The sequence below is a fragment of the Thamnophis sirtalis genome, unplaced genomic scaffold (assembly GCF_051295495.1).
Source record: "Thamnophis sirtalis isolate CommonGarterSnake01/CBP01778 unplaced genomic scaffold, rThaSir2_p1.2 scaffold_2, whole genome shotgun sequence".
Classification (NCBI taxonomy): domain Eukaryota; kingdom Metazoa; phylum Chordata; class Lepidosauria; order Squamata; family Natricidae; genus Thamnophis; species Thamnophis sirtalis.
Window position 1 is genome coordinate 154,225,789 of NW_028261382.1, and position 23,951 is coordinate 154,249,739.

A 23,951-nucleotide genomic window follows, 5' to 3' on the forward strand; every position below is an offset into this window, starting at 1 on the left:
TTCTCCCAGTCCATGGAAAAATCATCTTCCACAAAACTGGTCCCTGGTGCCAAAAAGTTGGGGGCTGCTGATCTAGATTCCCGTAGAAGGCTGTTCCAAATGGTTGGTAACACAACAAAAAACACAAGTTTCTTACTGTCCTTCAAATCTTCCTTTGAAGAAACCTTCAACAATCCCACTAAGACAAGATTATTGAATGATATAGCAATCTTGAAGTAGTCAAAACCTGCACTTTGAATTGTACCTAGAGGCCTATTGACAAGTAATACAGAGTCTGCAGCAACAGAAATATATGTATGTAGCATCTTTCAGTCACCAGCAAATAGACTACTGCATTTTCTACTAGGGAAAGCTTCAGAGTAATCTTCGAAGTCAGTTACATGCAGAGCACATTACAACAATCTATATGAAAAGTAATTCCTTGACTAAAATTCTCACCAAATTCCATGCCTTTCAGAACTTTAAACAAAAGGGGCAGCTTTCAAATTATCAAAAGATTTCTCTGCATCTAAGAAGATTAACTTGGCTTGCTTTTCATTGTGTTGTTTTAAATATACTATTATATCTGGAACTGTTTTCTTATTATTCCTTTAGATAAAAATCCACACTGATCTTCATGAATAAACTCTAATAAAATCTTTTTAAATCTATCAGCCAAAATTAATGTGAACGCTTTATAATCATGATTCAATTAAAAAATTGTTTATAGCATGGTTAACTATGAGATAATGGAAAAGTGGATGGTGAAGCTGGTGGAACTGGCAGAGATGGCAAAATTGACAGCTTTGATTAAAGACTTTGACTAATTTGGTCCCGGGAGGGGACCTCATTTTGGCCTAGTAGGCCTCCCTGCAGCCTCCTGGGATGAAAAATGGGCCACCAGAGGGGGGCGTGCCACCACCCCATGCTCCCCCTTGCATGCACACATGACCTCCCACGCATACATGCATGTCTTCCGTATGCACCCTGTCCCTCGGGCAGGCATGGCAGAGACCCTAAAACCACTTGGCCAGTAAGAGGTGCACATGCATGTGTGATGAAGCTGAGCTGGGGCGACAGCTCATGTGCCTGCAGAGAGGGCTCTGTATGTGCCATCTGTGGCACACTTGCCATAGGTTCGCCATCACGGACATAAAGTATTGTGAACTTTGGAGTAACAATTTGATGTATTTTAACTACATGCCAACCAATGAAATTATTATTTTTCTGTTCTGTTTACTTTTTGTACTTTAATCTTGATTTTTCCTGACTTTTCCTTTTTGCTCATTTATCTTTAAAAAAAAAATTCAATAAAGAGTTTAAAAAGAAAGAAAATTGGACTTTGGGGAAGCAGGATAGAAACAGTACTAATGCTTTTGAACTTTCATGTTGGAGAACACTTTTGAGAATACCAAGAATAGCCAAGGAAACAAATCAAAACAAACAAACAAACAAAACATCCCGCAAGCAAATCAGCCAGGAGCTCTCATTTGAGGCACAATACCAGATTCAAATTACCATATTTTGAACATATTGTGCAAAAACCTTTCAGGAGAAGTCTATAATTATTGCAAATGTAAAAGAAGAGAAAAAAATGATGATCAGTAAGGCTGACCACTATAAATGTTCTATTATGGTTATAGTGGTAATGGGTGCAGCATTAGAAAACCTGAAGGACCAGGTTGAGGGTAGATCATCCTGGAGCACATCTATCTGTGTTGTCCCTAAGTGAAGACAAATTTGATGACACCTAATCACTAAATCAATCATAAAAATTTGCTATTCCAGATTGAACTCATGCAATTGTGTAATTTATCCTTTCTGTCTGGATATAAGAAACTTTAAAAAATGTTTTTAATATAGTATATAGTTAAGGAAAGGAAAGTTTTTACAAGATATTAGCTATTAGTTCCAGTGTTCATAAATCATTTTTAAAAATAATGTAAACATTTATGTTATTAAAGTATTGAAAACAATTGCTTCAGTAATAATTTCAAAATTGTACTAATTATCAAATAAATGTAATTATAATTTATACTTATATCTTCATGCATATTGTCTAACATATAACTTAAAATCTATTTCCTTCATTTGCACTACACGTATCTTCTTGAATATCTGATAAAATTCCTGAAAAAAGAAATGATTAAAATGTATAATTTAAGTAAAAATATCATAAAGTATAAGATTCACTATTGTATATTTAATATATGAAGCTTCATTTCTTTTAAAGTAGGTAACTTCTAAATTATCTTTAGTATTCATTAATTGTTGTGGGAAAAGATAATATTAATGGAAATATAAGCTTGGCTATTAAGAGGAATTTTGTGTGTGTGTATATGTCTGTGTGTACACACACATTCTAATGAAGTTAATATATAATATGTGGCTTCTGAAAAACTGACAAATCTTGCAATGATGCAAGATTTTAAATGTATATATTAATAAATTAGTGAACATTAATGTTAATGATGAAAAATAGTAAAATAACAAATATGATACCTCTCTCCTCAAATTGTGCTTTTGCTTCAATCTACTTAATGTTATAATCAGTCTTGTTAGTCAGAGTTATATATGTGTGCCTTTTCTTGTTCAGCTATATCTATGGGAATCTTTTTTCCAGTCTTTCAGAAATGGTGCAGTCGGGCTGCTAATTGCATAAAGAAAATCCTCTGCTCTTACAGAGATTATGGATAGGCTTCTTTTCAGAGTGTCACAGAAGGACATGAAAGTAGGGAAGATATAATCCTGCTCATTTCTTCCATGAGGATTAGATTTGGAGGCCTTCTCTAGCTTCTGGGTTAAATCAGAAGTCATAAGAGATAGCATATAATGTTAGTCAAAAGGGCAAAGCCTTTACCATTGATAATTTAAGACTATATTTGGTTATGCATTTTAGGTGCATAGGAGGGTAGGTATTTCTAGCACTTATTGGTTGCTAGAGGAGGCAGTCAAACAAGATGACAAATGAAGCACCTATGATTAGATCCCTGGTAATTCCTTTAAAATTAAGGTGACCAGATTTTCAGATTGGTAAAGAGGGACACCATTGACCGGGGCCGGGGGGGGGTTGATTAAAATTTTTATATTTTGTCAAAAGGTCACCCCAGGACACTGAAACCATCATAAATACGAATCTGTTGCCAAACAAAATTTTGATCACACGACCATGAGGATGCTGCAATGGTCACTAAGTGTGAAAAATGGTCGCAACGGTTGCTAAGTGTGAAAAATGGTCATCAGTCACTTTTTTCAATGCCATTGTAACTTTGGTCACTAAATGTTTTCCCTCTCCTCGAGACACCTCACTTCTTCCTTCATTCCTCTTGCTTATCTACCTTCACCTTATCCGTCTTCTGCTCTTTCCCTCTCTTCCTTCCTTTCTCCTTCCATCCTCTCTTCTTTCCTCACTCACTCCCTTCCTCCTTTTCTCTTCCTTCCTCCTTCCATTCTTTCAGCTTCCTTTCTTTTGCCTATCTACCTTCTCTGTCTTTCTGCTCTTTCCATTTCTCTCTTCCTTTTCGCTTCCTTTTCTGTTCCTTCCTCCTTCCATCCTTTCACCTTCCCTCCTTCCTATTTCTTCCTTCTTCCTTCCTTCTGCCTATCTACCTTTACCTTCTCTGTCTTTCTGCTCTTTCCCTGTCTTCCCCTTTCCTCCCTCCCTCCCTTCTTTCCTTTCTAGTTCCATCTTTTCTTCTTTCCTCTCTCCCTCCCTTTTTCTTTCTTCCTTCCTTCCTCCTTCCTCTTGCCTATCAACTTCATCCTCTTTGTCTTTCTGCTCTTTCCCTCTCTTTCCCTCTCTTCCCCTTTTCTTCCTACCTCCTTCCCTCTTTTCTCCCTCCCTTCTTCTTTTTCTTCCTTTCTTCTTCCATCTTCCTCCTTCTCCTTCCTCCTTCTATTCTTTCTCCTTCCTTCCATCTTTTCTCCTTCCATCTTCTCCCCCCCTCCCTTCTTCATTTCCTCCCCCCCTCCCTCCTTCCTTCCTCTCCTTGCCACTCTCTCCTTGGGAGGGGGTGGGGGTGGGGGGGCAGCAGAGACCAAATAAAGTCAGAAAATCTTATTAAAACTTTCCTATTTGTTGGATCGCATTGCTGTGAACTTATAAACCAGGGGAACATTTTGCAACCGAGGGTGCTGCAAGGAGAGGCAGCCCTGCCCTTTGCAAGGAATGAGAAACGGTGCTTTAATCCGAAGCAACTGCAATCGGAACCGCAGACAGGGAAAGAACGAAAGAAAGATCCTTGTAGCACAAAACCCACCTTTGCATGGTTGTGAGAACATAGGTAAAACAAAACAAAAAAAAGCACAGCGTCCCTCCGCCCTCTGAATGGGACTCAGCGTGACTCTGATTTGAATACAAGGACAGCCGGGCGGGGAGATAAGCACCTTCATTTGCATTCTCTGCGACCATGATGCTTTGCAAGGAACATTCCCTGGGCTTTTTGCAGATTTTTCCTTTCGTGCTTAAAAAAAAAGAACGGGACTTCTTTAAAACGCCACAGAATGAGCTTTCTTTCAGCCTGACAAAAATGCAACCCCTTCCTTCGTCCTCCTCCTCCTCCGTCACTAACAGCTGGGGGCTCAGAAATTGGAGCGAAAAGACAGTCCTCCATCTCTTCCCTCTTCCTGGATTCACTCTGAAGTTTTAAATCCCCCTTCTGTGCATAAACACTCCCTCCCTCTCCCTCTCCCTCTCTCTCTGTATCTGTTTCTCTCTCTCTCTCTCTGTGGCTCTTTGCCTCTATCTCCCTCCCTCCCTCTGTCTCTCTCTCTGTCATTCTCTGTGTGTCTCTGTCTCTGTCTCTCTGTCTCTCCTCCCTCCCTGTGTGTGTGTGTGTGTGTGTGTGTGTGTGTATGTGGATCCCTGCCCCCACGGATGGGCTCCAGACTAGTGGAGCCTCCTCTTCCTCCTTTTTAACCAGGCGATCTTTGGCTGCTGCACAATCCCAAGGGCACGCGCTGCCCGGTTTGTTAAATCCAGCGCGGCTTCAGAGAAAGAAGGCATGTGAGAAAGCCCCCTCCCATCCCCGCTGCCTGAACGTTTGAATGAAGGAGGCTGCAGGCTCCTTTGTCCTCGGCTATGCAATTTTCTTTCGTTCTCTGCTGCCCGAATGAGTGAATGAGGCAGAGGGAGAATGTCTCCCCGTTGCTCAGAAAAGCAACTCCGGGAAGGTCCTTTGGTGACGGCAGGCGTCCTAGAACCTGCCTGCTAGCAAAGGACCTTCCCAGAGTTGCTTTTCTGAGCAACGGGGTACTGGCCGGCTGGGATGGGTATACAGGGCTGGGGGCGGGGCAGGCTTACTTCCGGGTCCGGTCACAAAAATTGGGACTTTTTAAGAATGCTCCAGGACACGGGACAAATTGTGCAAAAGTGTGACCATCCCGCGAAAATTGGGATGTCTGGTCACCTTATTTAAAATATAACCATAGGAGTTGTCTGTGAGGCCTCTGTCCTGTTGAGAAAGAAAGATAGTCTGTTCTTTCTGACACTATTTCTCTAGTCTTAAAATACTCCTCTATTTCCCTGTTTCTTTGTAAAATGAAATGTGCTAGTTTTAGCATTAGGAACTATTTTTAAAAGTTTTCATGCTTGAGTCTCTACAGCTGTTTATCTTTTATAGACTGCTAAAGCAGAAATAAATGTACATGAGTGGCGTTTAAAATGCAAAGGATCATTCTTCCATTTGCATTTCAAAGCAATTGCAGCAAGAACTGCTTCAAGCAGCGAGTAAAACACCTCCTTTTTCTATTGCTTCTTCTAATCTAGAATACAAAACAGCAGATATAACTGAATCTGGGGCTTTGACTCTGATCACTTAATAAAACTACACATGGCATGCAATCAAGTCTGTGTTACATTCAACCAAAAGAAAGGTGATGGGTCTGACTAAAAGTATAATTGGAACCAGAGAGAGATTATAGCTAGTTTATTCTTCAAGGTGATATATGGGAGGTAGGTTTTACAAAAATGATGGTGGTTTGCCTAATGTCAGCCTCTTAGGTAGCTGCTACATTAAAAGTTTTTCTTTTGCAAGCGTAATTTTCACAAAGTTCTTTTTGTGAGATTTATTGAGATGGACTAAAGTATTTTTGATTTAGAAGCAATGTCCCATTTATAACAGGTTGAGACATCAAATGAAACAATAAATAATTTGCAACTAGCTATTTACACAATAACCTCTTGAATTTATCAATGTGGTAACCAACTTTTACATCTAAAATACCTATTGAGCTGATTGTTTTTCACCTAAACCTCTCTCATCCTATATACTTCTCCAATGACTACACTGCATTGAAATCTTCATTGAAATTATATAATATATCAAGATTTATAAAATTACAAAAGGGAAAAAAATTGTTAAAAAGTAAGAATGTATGCATCCTCTCCCTTTTATGGAATGCACTATTTGATCAAATCTCATGAAATCATGTTGGCTGAACTTTCAGTGGTAGCGTCTGGATAACTTCAGCTGACTTAGAGAAGATGTATTGATCAGAAGGGTAGGAGATTACCTGAAAATATTAGTATAGGGCTGTGATGGCGAACCTATGGCACGCACGCCACAGGTGGCACATACAGCCATATTTGCTGGCATGCCAGTTGTCAGGTTCAGCACACATGTGCGTGATGATCAGCTGATTTTCAGTCTTCTGGAGGGCCGGAGGAGACTGTTTTCGCCTTCCCAGGCTTCAGGAAAGCCTCTGGAGCCTAGGGGGAGGGCACATGCACACGCATAGGTAAGTGGGGATGATTGAATTGGTGTAATAGTGTGGGTGTGTGATAGTGCGCACACACAGTTTTGACACGCCATAAGAAAAAGGTTCGCCATCACTGGTATAGGGGATAAAGTTCCTGGAAGAATGGAATGGGAATTTGCTGTCCAGCTGTTGTTCATATTGTTCATACAATCAACAGGAACCAATCTTGATTCAAAGAAGACTTTTACTTTAATTTACCTGAACTGTTTTTGGTTGCCAAAATATACATTAGCTTAGGTTTGTGTTATCTTGAGCACATTCTTGTTAATGTTGTTTTTCCACTGGTTGCCAGTATATAAGTCCTCCATGATAAGAGTGCTTAATCTTTCTTTCCCCTACTCTAATCTTTCACCTACTGAACATAGTGTGACTATTTGTTTGGCCAAAAAAGAGCCTACTGAAATAATTAAATCTTTTACTATCAATAGAATATGAAACAAAAATTCAAGTTATATTGAAAAGGCTAAAACAATCTTTAACCATGCTGTGCTCCAGTATGAATCACACCCTGATCGGTCTCTGGATACGCTTCAAAGTGCTAGTCGTAACTTATAAAGCCCTTCATGGTATTGGACCTGGGTACTTGAGAGACCACCTGCTGCCAATTACCTCCCATAGACCCGTTAGATTGCACAGGGTCGGCCTCCTCCAGGTTCTGTCTGCCAGCCAATGCCATCTGGCTACCACCCGGGGGAGGGCCTTCTCTGTAGCAGCTCCGGCCCTTTGGAATTAACTCCCCGCGGAGACTTGGACCCTCACCCCTCTCCAGGCCTTCCAGAAAGCTGTCAAAACCTGGGTGTGCCGGCAGGCCTGGGGTTGATGAGTTCCCCTCCCCTCTCGACTTGTATGGCTGTATGACTCTTGTGCATTTTAATTACGTGTATTGTGTTTGTATCCCTTTTTCCCCTTTCGAGTTGTTCACCGCCCTGAGTCCCTCCCGGAGAAGGGCGGCATACAAATAAACTAAATCTAATCTAATCTAATCCCTGTGCGTTGAGCAGAGAAACTTATTCATGGTCAGAAGCAATTTAGTTATCAATATACCCTCTTACATAATTAAAGGCATATGAAACTCTTGTTAGATCAGAAAAATATGTTTTAACCATAATATACAGGTAAGCATTGAGTTATGATCATAATAAAGCCTAACTACTAGGGTTGGAAATTTGGAAAAATGTTAACTGAACTGCCTGAAGTAACAAAGGGAGTGGGAGGCACCGTTCTTCGGTGGTTCTCCTCCTACCTCTCGGACAGGTCGCAGTCGGTGTTAGTTGGAGGGCAGAGATCGACCCCTAGGCCCCTCAATTATGGGGTGCCGCAGGGTTCGGTCCTGTCCCCCCTCCTATTTAACATCTAGCAAAAGCAATAGCAGTAGACTTATATACCACTTCATAGGCCTTTCAGGCCTCTCTAAGCGGTTTACAGAGAGTCAGCATATTGCCCCCAACAATCTGGGTCCTCATTTTACCCACCTCGGAAGGATGGAAGGCTGAGTCAACCCTGAGCCGGTGAGATTTGAACCGCTGACCTGCTGATCTAGCAGTAGCCTGCAGTGCTGCATTTAACCACTGCGCCACCTTGGCTCATCTACATGAAGCCACTGGGTGAGATCATACGCCGGCATGGGATTAAATACCACCAATATGCGGACGATACCCAGCTGTATCTGTCTGCCCCGTGCCAACTCAGCAAAGCGGTTGAAGTGATGTGCCAGTGCTTGGAGGCTGTCAGGGTCTGGATGGGAACGAACAAGCTTGCACTCAATCCCGACAAGACTGAGTGGCTATTGACGCTCCCTCCCAAGGATGGTCCAGCTATTCCATCTCTCAGCCTGGGGGGTGAAATAATACGCCCCTCAGAGAGGGTTCGCAATTTGGGGGTCCTCCTGGATACACAGCTGACGTTAGAACATCACTTGTCGACTGTGACCAAGGGGGCCTTTGCCCAGGTTCGCCTGGTGCACCAATTGCGACCCTATCTGTACCGGGAGGCCCTTCAGATAGTCACCCACGCCCTTGTCACCTCAAGACTGGATTACTGTAATGCGCTCTACATGGGGCTGCCCCTGAAGAGTGTTTGAAGACTTCAGTTAGTCCAGAATGCAGCCGCGCGAGCAATTGTGGGTGCACCTAGGTTCACCCACGTTACACCTATTCTCCGCGAGCTGCACTGGCTTCCTATTGGTCTCCGGACACGCTTCAAGGTGCTAGTTGTTACTTTTAAAGCCCTACATGATATCGGACCTGGTTACTTGAGAGACCGCCTCCTGTCAGTTACCTCCCAGAGACCTATTAGATCCCACAGATTAGGCCTCCTCCGGATTCCATCTGCTGGTCAATGTCGGCTGGCAACTCCCTGGGGGAGGGCCTTCTCTGTGGCTGCTCCAGCCCTATGGAACGATCTCCCCGCTGAGATCTGGACCCTCACTACCCCTCTGGCCTTCCGCAAAGCAACAAAGACCTGGCTGTTCCGGCAGGCCTGCAGCTGTTGATTTTTTTCCAGCCCCATCTTAAGTCATGAATGTTGTCGAATTTTAATGTTGTTTGTATTTTCTGTATGTCCTCCCTTTTCCCTTTTTACCTGTAAGCCGCCCTGAGTCTTCCGAGATTGGGCGGCATACAAACCAAATAAATACAAATACAATACAACAAACCCCCCCCCAATCAGAGCTGAGGTGGCGCAGTGGTTAGGGTGCAGTACTGCAGGCCACTTTAGCTGACTGTGATCTGCAGCTCAGCGGTTCAAATCTCACCGGCTCAAGGTCGACTCAGCCTTCCATCCTTCCGAGGTGGGTGAAATGAGGACCCGGACTGTGGGAGCAAGTTGCTGACTCAATTTGCTAAAAAAATTGTAAACCGCTTAGAGAGGGCTAAAAGCCCTATGAAGCGGTATATAAGTCTAAATAAATAAATAAATAAATAAATAAATAAATAAATAAATAAATAAATAAATAAATAAATAAATAAATAAATAGTGCTCTTCCCAATGCACTTGTTAAACAAACATGATAAGTGGAGCACGGGATGTCTCAGGTGTGGGGGACAGCCTGAGAGGCCTAGTGTAGGCACAGGCACACCTACATTGGGCCTCCCAAGGCCTCCACCTTCTGAAATACCCCATGTTTTTCTCCCTGCTTTGGGTCCTTACAGACTTATGGGCCTCCTTCCTACCCCACCCCATCACAATTGAGCACTTACCTTTTAAAGATCCTCAGAGCTCAGGAGGTCTGGCTAGGAAAGGAGGACAGGCCACTCTGTTGCTGGGCCATGTGGCACCATTGAAGAGAAGAACTTCTGCTGGTTTTCTTTCATTGCTAGTGCTGCTAATACTCAGGGAAGTAAGGCTAGTGCTCAGCAGGAGAGGACCTGCCAGTTTTTCTTTCAGTGCTAGTCTTAGCTCCCCCCAGTATTAGCTATGATAGCCCTACTAATGCCCTACTTAGTACTAGCTAAGGCTAGTAGTAGTGAGGAAAATGATTTTCCTTTCAATGCTAGTCTTAGTCCCCTAGCATTAGCATCTAAGGTTGGGGAAGCTGAAACTATGAAAGGAAAACCAGCAGGACTTCTCCTTGATTGTATCATGTGGTCCAGCATCAGACTGTCCTGTCCCCCTTTCCTACCATAAGTTCCTGAGCTTGATATCTTCAAAACATAAATGAGCAAATGGCGACTGGGGGTGGGGAGGAGTTTGTGGAACCCAGTGGGATGGCAAAAAAAAAAAAAAGCCCAGTGCCTGTGGGAACCTGGCAGGGCAGGATACAGGGGGGAGGGGAGGGGAGGGAGAGATAGGTTGATTGTGTGTATGCTGCAGTGTCTCTCCATCTATCATAAGGGCAAACTGCAGGGATGTAACTTCAGGACTAGCTCTTAAGTAACTGTTGGGGTGCTTGTTGTAACTTCAAATGGTTGTTAAGTGACCTGTCATAAGTCGAGGATTACCCGTGATATTAATTTTGATATTCTTCAAAATGTGTGGCAGTTATAAGTTCATATTATATGTTTGGTTTAACAAAAATAATAATGTAGCTTCATGAACTGAGTTACAGTATGCTGGAAAAGAGAAATCAGAATGAAATAATAATATTGAGTCGTTAGAGCTCACAGAATTATGCAGGGCATGATATCTATTTTAGACCCTTGATAAAAAGCTCTGAAACAGTTAAATTGATTGACAGAGTAAAGAGAACTATTTAAAAACCTCAGAATGGTGCCAGAAAAAAATAGGACATATAACTTACATCAAATCTAATTCACAGGCTTAGTGATTAAATAAAATATTTACATACTGAATGTTTGTGTGTGTGTTTGTGTGTGTGTGTTTGTTTGTTTTATTGGCTACCCATCTTAGCTCTATTATTTGTTTTTCTTTGATAAAATTAAAGATCTATTTATTTTAGTTTATATTGTCAGATTAATATAGAATTTTGTACTATTACAAATATGAAAGTTAACTACTCCTTTCCTTTTTAAAAAATGACAGCTATTGAATGTTTTAGCTCACTTTAAACTAGTACATGCATCTGAGAGAAAAATACAGCGAAACTGTAGCATTTTGTTATACATTAAGACTACAATTCAATTTTGTTATACAAGAATCCAAGATTTCGTATTCTTTTGTGTTTTCAGTTAGTTCTCCTGAGATGTGACTCCTTCTCCTCTTCCCCACTATTATTGCACCTATTCCATTTCCAGGAATGTCTCATTAGGGACTACAGGACAAATATGTTTTACATCTCTAGAAGAGATGGAACTCTGCACTTTTATTTGAATTCATATTTTTTATACAGAAACTTCTTTTAAGTTTCATTGGTAGAAGGTTGAAACTATTCCTGGCTCATTTGTGCTATGAGATTTGAACAAATATTAATATAGCCAAACAAGATTCTGCAAGTATAGTTGTAATAAATAATATTCTTCTTGTTGTAGGCAGTACATGGATAGATAAATAAAAGTAGATTATAAAGATTATCTGAGACATGTCCTCTGCAAAGAGGATTATAATGATTTATTCCATCTCTCTAAATTTCTAATATTACATAGCTAGAAGCAGTTATGCCAGTCTGGAAAAGCTGAACTATTGTCTATAGATAGCAATAGCAATAGCACTTTGATCTAAAAGTTTAACTCATAGGTTTACACTGAATATAGATACTTTGAAAATGAACTAAACTGTTTTTTATGTTTTCATTTTTATTTTAGAACTCTGTTTTTTCTGTTTTTATGATACTTTGTTTTGCATTAACAATATATTGTTTTGTCTTAATGTGGCCGCACAGCTAGAAGTGTTTGGTTTCTTTGAATAAAAGAAACCAAGTATATATATATTTGCATTACTGGAACATTAATATTTGAACTGCAAATATTTTATGACTAAACATAATCAAAGCTACGGTCTGTAACCTTAAAATAAACAAACTTTCTAAATAAAGGCATAGGTATTCAGTCTGCAATTTGCTTCTTAAAGTGTTATTAGAGAAGAATGGCAAATTGGTGTCCAAATAATGTTTGAAGATAAAGAGTATATATACCATGCTGAAATTTCTGTTCAGCTGTGAAACTCATTGGATGACTTTGTACAGAATTGTGAGGGCAGAAAAGGTTATTTTATTGAAAGAATTTTAACAATTTTAAATAATTGTGCCTAGATTTTTCTGAATTTCATGATTGATCTCTTTGACTGAGAAATATCAAATATGTATAAATCAGTTGACCAGAACAGTTAACAATGCTAGTAAATATTATCAAATTTATAAAATTGTTAATCAAGAATAAATTATAAAATACTGAATATGTATTAAGGGTTACTCAAATTAAGAAGCTAGATCATTATTTTACAGTATATTCTTTCTTAAAAAACTGAACTCTTACACTCTTTCTTACTCCCAACTCTCATTGATGTTACAGGGATTTCGGATCTCCCCTCCCAAATTGTGTAAAATTCTGTTAATAATATTTGTAATATCCTAGTGCTGACTTCCTTGATACAAGCAAATTTATTCTTGGGCAAATATCTTATTAAATTATGTAACTGTCTCCAGTTTTATATTTGCTACAATCTGTTTTATATGTAAGCATGGTGGATCTGGATTTCAGCCTGCTTTTGTTATTTCACTGCAATGAATTGTCAGTAGGCAGTTGTGTCTTTTTTAATGGGTATTTTAATGGGTCAATTGAAGGTCATGGGCTCATATGATTGTCTTTAATGAAATTGTAGCTCTGCTTTGGGAAATATCAAAGGAGTGGAAGCATCAAGGAGGTTAACTTGATAGTGTAGCTACACCAAATTTTGGAACCAGACAATTCTTTGGAAGCTAATTAATGATCCACAATAGTCTGTGGATTTTGTTATTTTCCTTTGATATATGAAGTTAAAGGAAGGCGTAAAATAGGAAGCCATCAGCAAGAGTGCCTAAAAAATTCATTTGTTCACAAGTGCTTCATCTGACAAGGAAACATTTCTCAGTATGACACAATTCCTATCTATATCAATTTTGAGACATATTTTTGTCCTATGGCTGTAGCACTTTTTTTGTGCTCATTTCAATGGTTCAACAGTTGCTTATATAGATTATTAAAAGAATAATAATCAGACACTAATGCAGACACTGAGCCAACATGACATGGTGATTAAGGTGATTAAGGATGACAAACAGGGATACCTAAGAGCTAGTTCTCTCTTAGACAAATTTGAGTGTGCTTTTTTCAGCCCTGTACAGGGAAATTAAAAAAAAATCCATCTACTAAACTGCATTATATCACCATGGTAGATTAAGGCACATAACCTTCAGTGAGGAGGGCTCCAACTACAATGAATTAATGTGAGCTTAATTATAACAATGCAGACATTGGGCAAGAATAAGTAGACATGTGCTATTTGATTCTGGACTTTATCAGAATTCAGTTATTATACTAATGCATTTTCCATCTTTTAGGCAAAAAGAAAATGGATGAGTATATTATTCCTGATTTTGCTATTAAAATTTGCACAAAAATCTAGTCTGTTATACTGATCACAAATATGAGGACACTGAACACCTAATTCCATTTTATTCCTTTGAGAGTTGGAAATAAACAGTTCAATGTAGAATCCATTGAATTCCACTTACTGGGGAAAATGAAAGTTTGTTGAAAATCTGTATAGCTATGCCGACTTCCATAAGCATTTCATTATTTATAAAAATGAAAAAGTTGAATCTTATGTATGTAAGCCCACATATTTACCTCTGGGTACAGCTGCTAAGAACTGCTAGCATAAGTGCTTTCAGATGGGAAACAATTTAAAACTGTTAAAATTGCAGTGGAAACTCTGAAATAAGCATAATACAGTTTTAGAAAACAATCTCCAAACTCTCAAAAGAAATCTTGCTAATAAATATAAAGGCCGCACCCAAAACAAACTGTTTTCCCAGGAGGGAAACAAAGTAGGTGTGTCCCCTTGACCACAATTATTTTTCCACCCTAGTTGATTGTGAGAATAAAATAAAAGGTTTGTTAACTCTTGATTATTAGATATTAGGTCTTTGATCTCATCCAGTCCCATGACTGCACTGCTTAGCAATGGCAATCCCTGCAGTCCCCATTGCATTATTACATGAGGATTGTGGGTCATTAAGCAAACACATCTTCTCACAACTTTCTGCTGGTTTCTGACAGTCAAACTCAATAAGGAAGCCAGAGGAAGATGAAAGTTCTAGGTGGGTCATATATACATATGCATATGCATATGCATATGCATATACATATACATATACATATACATATACATATACATATACATATACATATACATATACATATACATATACATATACATATACATATACATATACATATACATATACATATACATATACATATACATATACATATACATAGCTGATAAAGGAGGAGAGCCTGTGGCTTAGTGGCTAATACAACTGCCTAATATGTAATACAGCAGTAAGGGTATGGCTAGCTGATGAGAGCTAAATAGCTTGAAATAGATCTATACTAGTCTCCCTTTATTTATTTATCAGCACAAATGATATATATATAAATACTGGGGAAAGGCATCAGGTATTTCATAGCCTTATCACACAGAATGGAGCCAGGCAGCCCTGGAGCCTGTGAGACTGGAGAATAAGCAAGTGGCAGATAGTCAAGAAATTACATTGAATGCATTAGGTAAAAATGATGAAGGAAGAGGGGGCAGCCAAGTAAGATCAGCCCTTCTGCTGTTCCTAGTGGGTGCAGCCTTCTCTTCAGTGGCAAAAAACTTAACATGTTTTAAAAATTGAAGTTTACTCCTTCATAGTTTTAAAGAAAATGCTGTTGGTTCCCAAGCATGTAGGATTTTGTAGAATTTAGTTTCATCAACACCCCTGAATCTTTCAGGACTTATATCATAAGCCTCTTTCCTTCATTTTTCTTTAAAAACAATATTTTTTTCTTTAAAATATGAATTATAAAAGTTGGATACATTCAAATTTGCTTCATTTTCCATGTAAGATATCTAGAAATACATGGTTTTTCCAGCTACATTTTTTCTGGGATAAAGATTATACCTGTTTTTGTTACTATGACCTAATGCAGGGGTGTCAAACTCACGTCATTGTATCACGTGAAGTATCAGAACTTTTTCCCCCTTTGCTAAATCAGTTGTGGGCGTGGCCAGCGCATGATGCATCCGGCCCATGCACTGGGAGTTTGACAGCCTGACCTAATACATACTTTTTTATAAAATTAATGACTACCATGCAGTCAATTATTGATATGACAGTGTCAAAAAACTTTACATTATTATTTTTGGACTCTTATGTGCATTCTTAAAATTTGTTTATTATACATTCTCTGTCCTTTCAGAACTCACTGAAGAGAAGAGGAAGCAGGGATATTCATAAAGAAAAGAAGGCATTTGCTCAGGTATTGTTCCCAATAATACATATCAATGGTAAAACAATGTTATCTGAAGTAACCTTTAGTAATCAGAGATATATAATACATTTTCAGAATAATATTTTTATGTGAAATGTTTATCTTAAAAAATCTTTTACATTTTTGATCTGATAACGCTTTTTGTAGATAAAGGCTTAAAAAAATAAAAATAAAAAAACAACAACCTTGTGTCAGAATATTTGGAGCAAAGCTTAGTCCTTGGTGTCAGGGTTATGTGCTAATGATTATTTTAACACCAAATGTAGTTAACACATTAAAAAACACGCATAGTGTATCATTCTTTTGGAGCCTATAGAATTTTTTCCCACAGGAAAATACTTGTGATATCAGAGAAATGAGTTTCTCTTGTTCAAGTGGAAAACTGAGGCCATCCACGTTGACCTACTTGGAATTAGGTTTTAAGTTTCTGAAGCCTGATTTCTTTCTTTCTTCAACTAAATATAAAGCAATTGTAATTTTTTCCTCCTTACTCAATTTTCATAGTAATACTGTTAAATAGCTGGGACTTAAGGACTGGGTTTCTACTTGTTGAGGAAAAAATCATTGCAGCTTCCTGGAAAGTTTTTATTCCTTAACAGTAAAACAATTTATGTGGACTTGCACTACCAGCTGGAAACATTCTTACTCATACATTCCATTGAACAGCATTGTTGAACTATATTGCCAAGATATACAACCAGTATACAGTGCTGTAATATTTTAAATGGATTACCATACCATGACATACACACACCATGAGACTTCATGAGAATTGATCAACTAGTGTATTCCATATAAGGGAGAGGATGCATAAATTTGTACTTCGTAGCAATTGTTTTTTTTTCCCCCTTTTGTAATTTTATAAATCTTGATACATTGTATAATTTCAATACTGATTTCAATGCAACAATACTTGTATATAAATTTTAAACCATCAGCATTCTATTCTTTAGAAAAGTTAAAGTACTGAAAATAAGGGAAAAATAATAAATATCCATCCATATAATTTTAGGATAGTAATATTGCAAACGAAAAAATATTTAACTTTTCATCCAACATTGAGTTTAAGATAAAGGACCATTGCATATCATATCAGAATAATAATTATGTGACAAAAAGTTTGGTCTGAAACTAAGATCTCCATGTATTATTTGTGACTATGTGTGTATGTTGATTTAACACTTAATAAAAGTTAAAATTCCTGAAAAATAAAAAAGTGTGTGATCACCGAACCGGTTGTTAAACCAGTAGGATCCCACCACTGAGGAGAGGTGTACTACCATCTCTTTCAAAGTCAGAAAAACTTTGTTTCCTCTAATTGATCCCTTTAATCCAGGCAGTCATGCCCCCCACATTCTGAAGAAGCATGGGTTGTGGCTCATATGTGGAGAAGTTCATTCTGCCTGGTACCAAATGTGGCCTGGTACCACATTTACTTACAGGATAGAATGAGTTCCAGATCACATCACAAGACTCTCCCTCTGCCAACTCTATTGTTCCTGCCCCACAAGGAGTTAAAACTTGAGTGAGTTTATTGGCAAATGTTACCTGAAACCCTCACTTCAGCCTGGTGTAGCTCTTGCTGAGTCTCAGTCCTCAAATGAAAGTGAGTCATCCTAAATAGGTCTGCTGGGACATGATCCATTGATGCAATAATGATGGAAAAGTAATAAGAGTTTGCAACCCTTATCAGTGCTGTTCTTTGTATATGAATATACTGCTACTATGTTAAGTTTGCTGTGCAATTCAGCATTGTACTGGATCTACTACAAGAACATGTAGGACAGAGAAAACAGCACAGCAGCAATCCAGGGCTGGAAGGGACCTCAGAGGTCATCTAATCCAACCCCCCCGCTCCATCAGAAGACCTTATATCATCTGGATTATATCAGCTCTCTCCTTCTAAGGCTAGGATACCCACCCAAAACAGAAATAGAACTGCACTCTTTCTGAATTTAGTTTTATTAAAAAAAAAGTTTCTGTTCAGCAGAGTTGCAGAATGGAACTTCTTGGAAAATGCCAAGCAGCGGTCAGAACACAAAGAAAACTGTTTCTTCAGCATAAGGTAGGAATGTTGGCATTGGCCCAGTTTCCTGGGCAACAGCTATGCTGCTATTTCATTTTGCTGACATTCCAGTAAGTGCATTCTGGCTGGCAAAAAACCATTGAGGAGATGGTAATGGGATATTATTTATTTTTGTTTGTATTACCCAGCTAATCAAATATATAAAATATATACATATTTTATGTATGGGATTGTGATTAAGTTTCAGCCTCATCACAGCTTTAGCACTGCAATCCTAATTTGTTCGTATTGAGTGTTTCTCATCATGTGTGCATCTAATATATATTTCAAGCTATTTGGTAGTCAAGCTGTTTCCATGAACCTGCACTTTTCCGATACTGGTGTCTGAGTAGAACGTCCTGTTTTGAGAGCCCTTTGTGTAGTAAGGCAGAAATAATTCAATACATTTTATACATATGCATCCATACACTAAAATAATTGTTTATATGAGCAGACAAACCTATATATAAACCTATATATAAATAAGGGCATAGGGCTGATTGCTCTGCCACCCTCTGTTATGATGGTGATTCAATCATATTGACAGAACTATTTTTTTCAGCTAATCTCCCCTTGAAATTGGAGGATCACATTAGATTCATTAAGAATATGACTTTTTTCTGGCTCATGTTTAAGATAGCTCATCTTAAAATTTAAGCTTATATAATTCTGTCACGAAAATGAAATAATAAAAGAAAAGATTATAGTTAGTCCTTGACTTATAACCACAACTGAGCCCAAAATTTCTGTTGCTAAGCAAGATAGTTGTTAAATGAGTTTGCCTCATTTTACAACTTTTCTTGCCACAGTTGTCAAGTGAATCACTGCAGTTGTTAAGTTAGTAACATGGTTGTTAAATGCTTTCCCATTGACATGGCCTATCAGATTTCAGACTTGTAACAAATAAGCTCACCTGAATTCCAATGCATGGAGCTTTCATTTGCATCAGTTTGTTATTCTCATGCTGTGTAACATTTAATAGTCTTTCTCCCTACCATGCAAACCTATTTAGCATGCAGTTTGACAATTATTGTATGCTTATGTAATGTTTATTTCTGTATCTACACCATACAGAAGGCTAGGGGCATGAAAAGATGGGAAATTAAACTTACCTAGATTTAACGTAAGCTATCAATAGCATTCACGTTTGTTGTAATTAAAATGTTTGCTGTGAATTTGTTTCAAATCTGTTTACAAATGTTAGTTGTGTTTTTGCTCTTTGCCTCTCTGTCTCTCAGGTATTGACAGACAAGCACAAATTAAGAAATGCCAAAATTGTTTTTAGACTGTCATCTTACGCATGGTTATATGAAAATAAAGCTTATTGAATCCAGAGACATTTTTCTAAATAGACAAATATAATTTTATGTGCTATAAATAGACATATAAACTTGGAATTGGATTTGGAATGTCATTTACGTAAGCTCAGTGATGTCTGTTGGGGGAGTCAAACCAGTCAATCTCACGAAATCATGATTGTCTCACCCCCATATTTACATATATTGAAACATTGCATGCACACTTAAAAAGGATGGCACAAAAATGTTTTCATCATTTTATTGAAAGCGGCAGGGACTGTGGGTGCCCATAATTAAGCTCTTGATATGTCTCAGTTCATAGTCAATCTGCAAACAAGGTTCAAATAACATGTTTTTTTAAAGTTCTGTTGGTAGAAATGGAGCAATTTATCAAATGGTTTATTAACATTATGAGTAGCTTCTAAGCAATTTTCTTGATAATTTTAAAATTAGTTAAGCTATTTATTGCACATGGCCATTGGATATTATCATTTGAGTTTTAAATATATGAAAATAATGTTCTATTTATTAAGCACTTTTTTCCATTTGATTTTTTTATTTCTATGGGTATCCAAAATGAGAAAAAAATCTCCACAGATATATTATAGATATAACACCAAAAATGACAATAATTCATAACAGAGACTGATTTCATACACATATAAACATCTACATTTTAAGAATTTCACAGGGCAAATACTGAACTAAACTGATAAATAATAGCTGAATTATTTCATATCAATAGGAAAAATAAAATACAAAACAGTAAATAAAGTCAAAAACTATTTTAAACTTAATTTTTATCATTCTTTTGATGCACGCTGAACTGCACTGCCGCCTCAGGGGGTTGGTGAGTTTGTTGCTGGTGTGCCGTGGGTCTGGGCGACTGGCCTCCTTTGCTGTCGCCGCTACTGACCCAAGCGCACCCCCCCCCTTTTCCATCGCGGCCCTTTCTGCCTCTTGCCATCATTGCTGCGGACCGGCTGCTGAAATCCCGGCTTTTTGGATACCATAACCGGCCTCCCGGCTCCCCACTACTGTTTGCTGCTGCCATACGCTATTATTTTAGGCGTGCCTCTTCGGACAACACTGCTCCCCGGCTGCCCTCGACCTTCGTCCTTAGGACCACCATCTTGGAGGATCTGGGACAACTGAGATCAAGTGTCTGTTGCCCTTTTCACCGCCACCATCTGGTTCCTGGCACGACCCCTCCCTCTTCTTCTTCTCCTCTGTTTTCTGGTTTCGATCCTGAACAATGCTGATGCGAGGGCTTTCCCCTCTCGCCATTCCGGCTGCTGTTGCTGCGGCCATGGAGACCTCTGGCCTCGCCAAGAGTCCTGCGTTCTATTCTGTGCTCACAATCTTCGCAGAAAGAGAAAGCGGGGGACGAAGAGGATGAGGGCAGGGAGCCTGCCCCCCCTCCGACTGGCGTCAACCCCTCAGCCACTTCAAACTTTTGGACCTTGTCCTCTCTGCTGGACTCCGCAGGGGAGAAGATTAAGAGCGCAAAGACCCCCTCTCTCAAATTATTACCAACTCTATCTATTTCAAATCTGCGCCAACCGCTTTGCGGTTTAAGAACTGCATCTATCTTGTTTGCTGAGTGAAGGAGTGAATGCATGTATGGATGGGTGAGAGAGTGTTCCCACGCGTTTTTAATTTAAATTAATTCATTTTTTATCTATTGTATTATTGTATATTTTAATATTAGTGGGGTATGCATGTGGAGAATGTCTGGCCGGTATCTATGAGGGGATTGAGAGTGCGGCCTGGAGCCCCCTCCACTGAGTGCAGAAGCAGAAGTGGATGGGGGCCTGTATCTGCCTCTCGTCCCAGAGTGTATGGTACGAATGGCCTGCTGGGAAGAACAGGGGCCGTGGGAGGGGAAGAGGGGTCTACGGGGACAGGGACGGGCTGCACCATCCCGGTCACGTTTGGGAGAGGCAGGTACGACGGGAGTTATAGGGCTAGCCATTACTGGGGAAGGAGGGTTTGCTACGTCACAGCGATCCCTCCTTCTGGCCCTGATAGCTCAACTCAAGGACCGGGTGGCAAGAGATGTCAGGGCCCTGGTCTCAGGTTGCTGTTGCTAAATGCCAGGTCTGTGATTCATAAAGCTCCCCTCGTCCAGGACTTAATATTAGACGAGGGGGCATACCTGGCATGTATTACTGAAACCTGGCTGGGCCACGAGGGAGGAGTCCCCCTCTCAGAAATGTGCCCGGAAGGGTTTCAGGTGCCCCACCAACCGCGACACCAGGGAAGGGGTGAGGGAGTAGCAGCCATCATCCGAGAGTCATTAGTCCCTCGTGGGATCCCTGCTCTGGAGACTGTCGGGTGTGAGTCCCTTCTGGTGAAGTTGGACCTAGGGGGTCAAGTGGGCTTATTTTTAACGTACCTACCTCCCAGCTGCGTTACAACAGCCCTGCCTGCACTCCTTGAGTCAGTAGCCAGACTGGCAGTTGAGTTCCCCAGGCTGATAGTACTGGGGGATTTCAACCTGCCATCTCTCAGCGAACGCTCGTATGGAGCACAGGAGTTCATGGCTTCCATGACAGCCATGGATTTGACCCAGGTAATTCAGGGTCTGACTCATACAGCGGGTCACACACTTGACCTCGTGTTTCTCTCGGGACAGTGGAGATGTGATCTGGAATTGAAGGGCATTGAGATCTCGCCGTTGTCATGGTCAGATCACTTCCTACTGAGGCTTGACTTTCGGAAACTACTCCCCCACTGCAGGGAGGGGGAACTGATTAGGTGGTTCCGCCCCAAGTGCCTGATGGACCCTTTGTGATTTCAGACGGCACTTGGAGAGATACCTGACTCCCTTGCCCACAATCCGGCAGAGTCCTTGGTCGCTGCTTGGAATACAGCGGCAGCTGAGGCTCTGGACCAGATCGCGCCTTTGCAGCCTCTCCGCGGCAGTGGATCCAGGAGGGCCCCTTGGTTTACTGAGAAACTGCGGGAGATGAAGCGCCAAAAGAGATGCCTAGAGCGACGTTGGAGGGCCAGTAACTCTGAATCCGACTGAACACAACTAAGAGCCTTTATTAGGACTTATTTAGTGGCGATACAGGCGGCAAAATGTGCTCATTTTTCCGCTCTTATTGCATCCGCAGAATCTTGCCCGGCCACCCTGTTTAGGATAACCCGCTCCCTCCTGAAAGGGAGGGGTGCGGAAGAGCCCTTACAGGGAAGAGCTGAGGAATTTGTTCAGTTTCTGTCGGACAAAGTCGCTCGGATTCGGACGGACCTGGACTCCACTTGGACAGTACCAGCTGAGATGCTGGGAGAGGACCTTGATCAGATTTCTTGGAGCGAGTTCCAGCTTGTTGCTCCTGAGGAAGTGGACAAGGCCATGGGAGCGGTGAGTGCCTCCACCTGCTTACTGGACCCGTGTCCCTCCTGGCTGGTCTCGACCAGCAGAGAGATAACACGAGGCTTGCTCCAGAGGATTGTAAACACCGCTCTTCAGGAGGGATCTTTCCCGCACCCTCTGAAGGATGCGGTGGTAAGACCCCTCCTTAAGAAGCCTTCCCTGGACCGAGCTATCCTTAATACTACCGTCCAGTCTTCAACCTCCCTTTTGTAGGGAAGGTTGTTGAGAAGGTGGTGGCCTTTCAACTCCGACAGACCTTGGATGAAGCAGACTATCTAGATCCCTTTCAGTCGGGTTTCAGGCCTGGTTACTGCACTGAAACTGCTTTGGTCGCGCTGACCAATGATCTCTGGTGGGCCAGGGATAAAGGACATTCCTCTATCCTAGTGCTTCTTGACCTCTCAGCGGCCTTCGATACCATCAACCATGGTATCCTTCTGCGACGGTTACGGGAGGTGGGAGTGGGAGGCAACGTTTTATGGTGGTTCTCCTCTTACCTCTCTGACAGGTCGCAGTCGGTGTTGGTCGGGGGGCAAAGGTCGACCCCTAGGCCCCTCAGACATGGTGTGCCACAGGGTTCGGTCTTGTCCCCCCTCCTATTTAACATCTACATGAAGCTGCTGGGTGAGATCATGCGGCAGCATGGGGTAAAGTACCATCAATACACAGACAATACTCAACTGTATCTTTCTGCCCTGTGCCAGCTCAGTGTAGCGGTGGACGTGATGTGCCAGTGCCTTGAGGCTGTCAAGGTCTGGATGGGAACGAACAAGCTTGCACTCATTATTAATTATTGTTAATTATTATTAATCATTGTTAATTATTATTAATTATTATTAATTATTATTAACCATTATTAATTACTATTAACCATTATTAATTATTATTAACCATTATTAATTATTATTAACTATTATTAACTATTATTAATTATTATTAATTATTATTAATTATTATTTTGAACTTTATATCCCAGAATTCTAAGGAAATTGAATTAATGAGACTGGTGTTATTCTAAACAAAATATGTATTAATCCTTCTGCATTTTATTGGACTGAACTTTTATTATATTGCTTATTTAACTTTAGTAGAACTAGATTTGCAAGTTTTCCTTATGTATTTCTCTTTGGCATAGCGTGATTATTTATTCATTTTATTTATTTATTTATTTATTTATAAAATTTATTGGCTGCCCATCTTACCACACGGTATCTCTGGGAAGCTTAGAATTACATCTAAGTTAAAACATAAAAATCAAACATTAAAACCAAAGACACATGGTGAGCGGGCAGAGTAGGGGAAGGGGGTTCCGTTATTACTTAATAAGCCAGCCCTATTGCACTGTTCCCCCACTGGGGCCCCAAGTCAACTTGCAAAACCACATCTTTGGGGCATTAAAAAAGACCGGAGGGTTGGGGCCAACCTCACATTGGGGGGCAAGATGTTCCAGAGAGCAGGAGCAACAGCAGAGAAGGCCCTCTTCCAGGGGTGGGTTTCTCGCCGCATTCCAACCGGTTCGGTTGGAAGGGGCCGGCGGTGTCCTCGTGCACGCGTGC

At 40.2% G+C, this 23,951-nt stretch overlaps 1 protein-coding gene and 1 pseudogene across 6 annotated transcripts in view; both read left to right on the plus strand.

The window, feature by feature from the left end:
* MTCL1 (microtubule crosslinking factor 1) overlaps window positions 1–23,951 on the plus strand; it is a 103,770-nt gene that overhangs the window by 31,950 nt on the left and 47,869 nt on the right. For 3 of the 6 annotated variants that reach the window (XM_087707275.1, XM_087707279.1, XM_087707278.1), the window contains exons 4-5: window positions 15,579–15,638; window positions 17,638–17,715. In XM_087707275.1, coding sequence (XP_087563401.1) covers window positions 15,579–15,638; window positions 17,638–17,715 — 138 coding nt within the window. The remainder of the gene's footprint in view (window positions 1–15,578; window positions 15,639–17,637; window positions 17,716–23,951) is intronic. The other 3 variants (XM_087707277.1, XM_087707280.1, XM_087707276.1) reach the window with 2 other exon arrangements.
* Window positions 21,229–22,608, plus strand: LOC148049238 (uncharacterized; annotated as a pseudogene).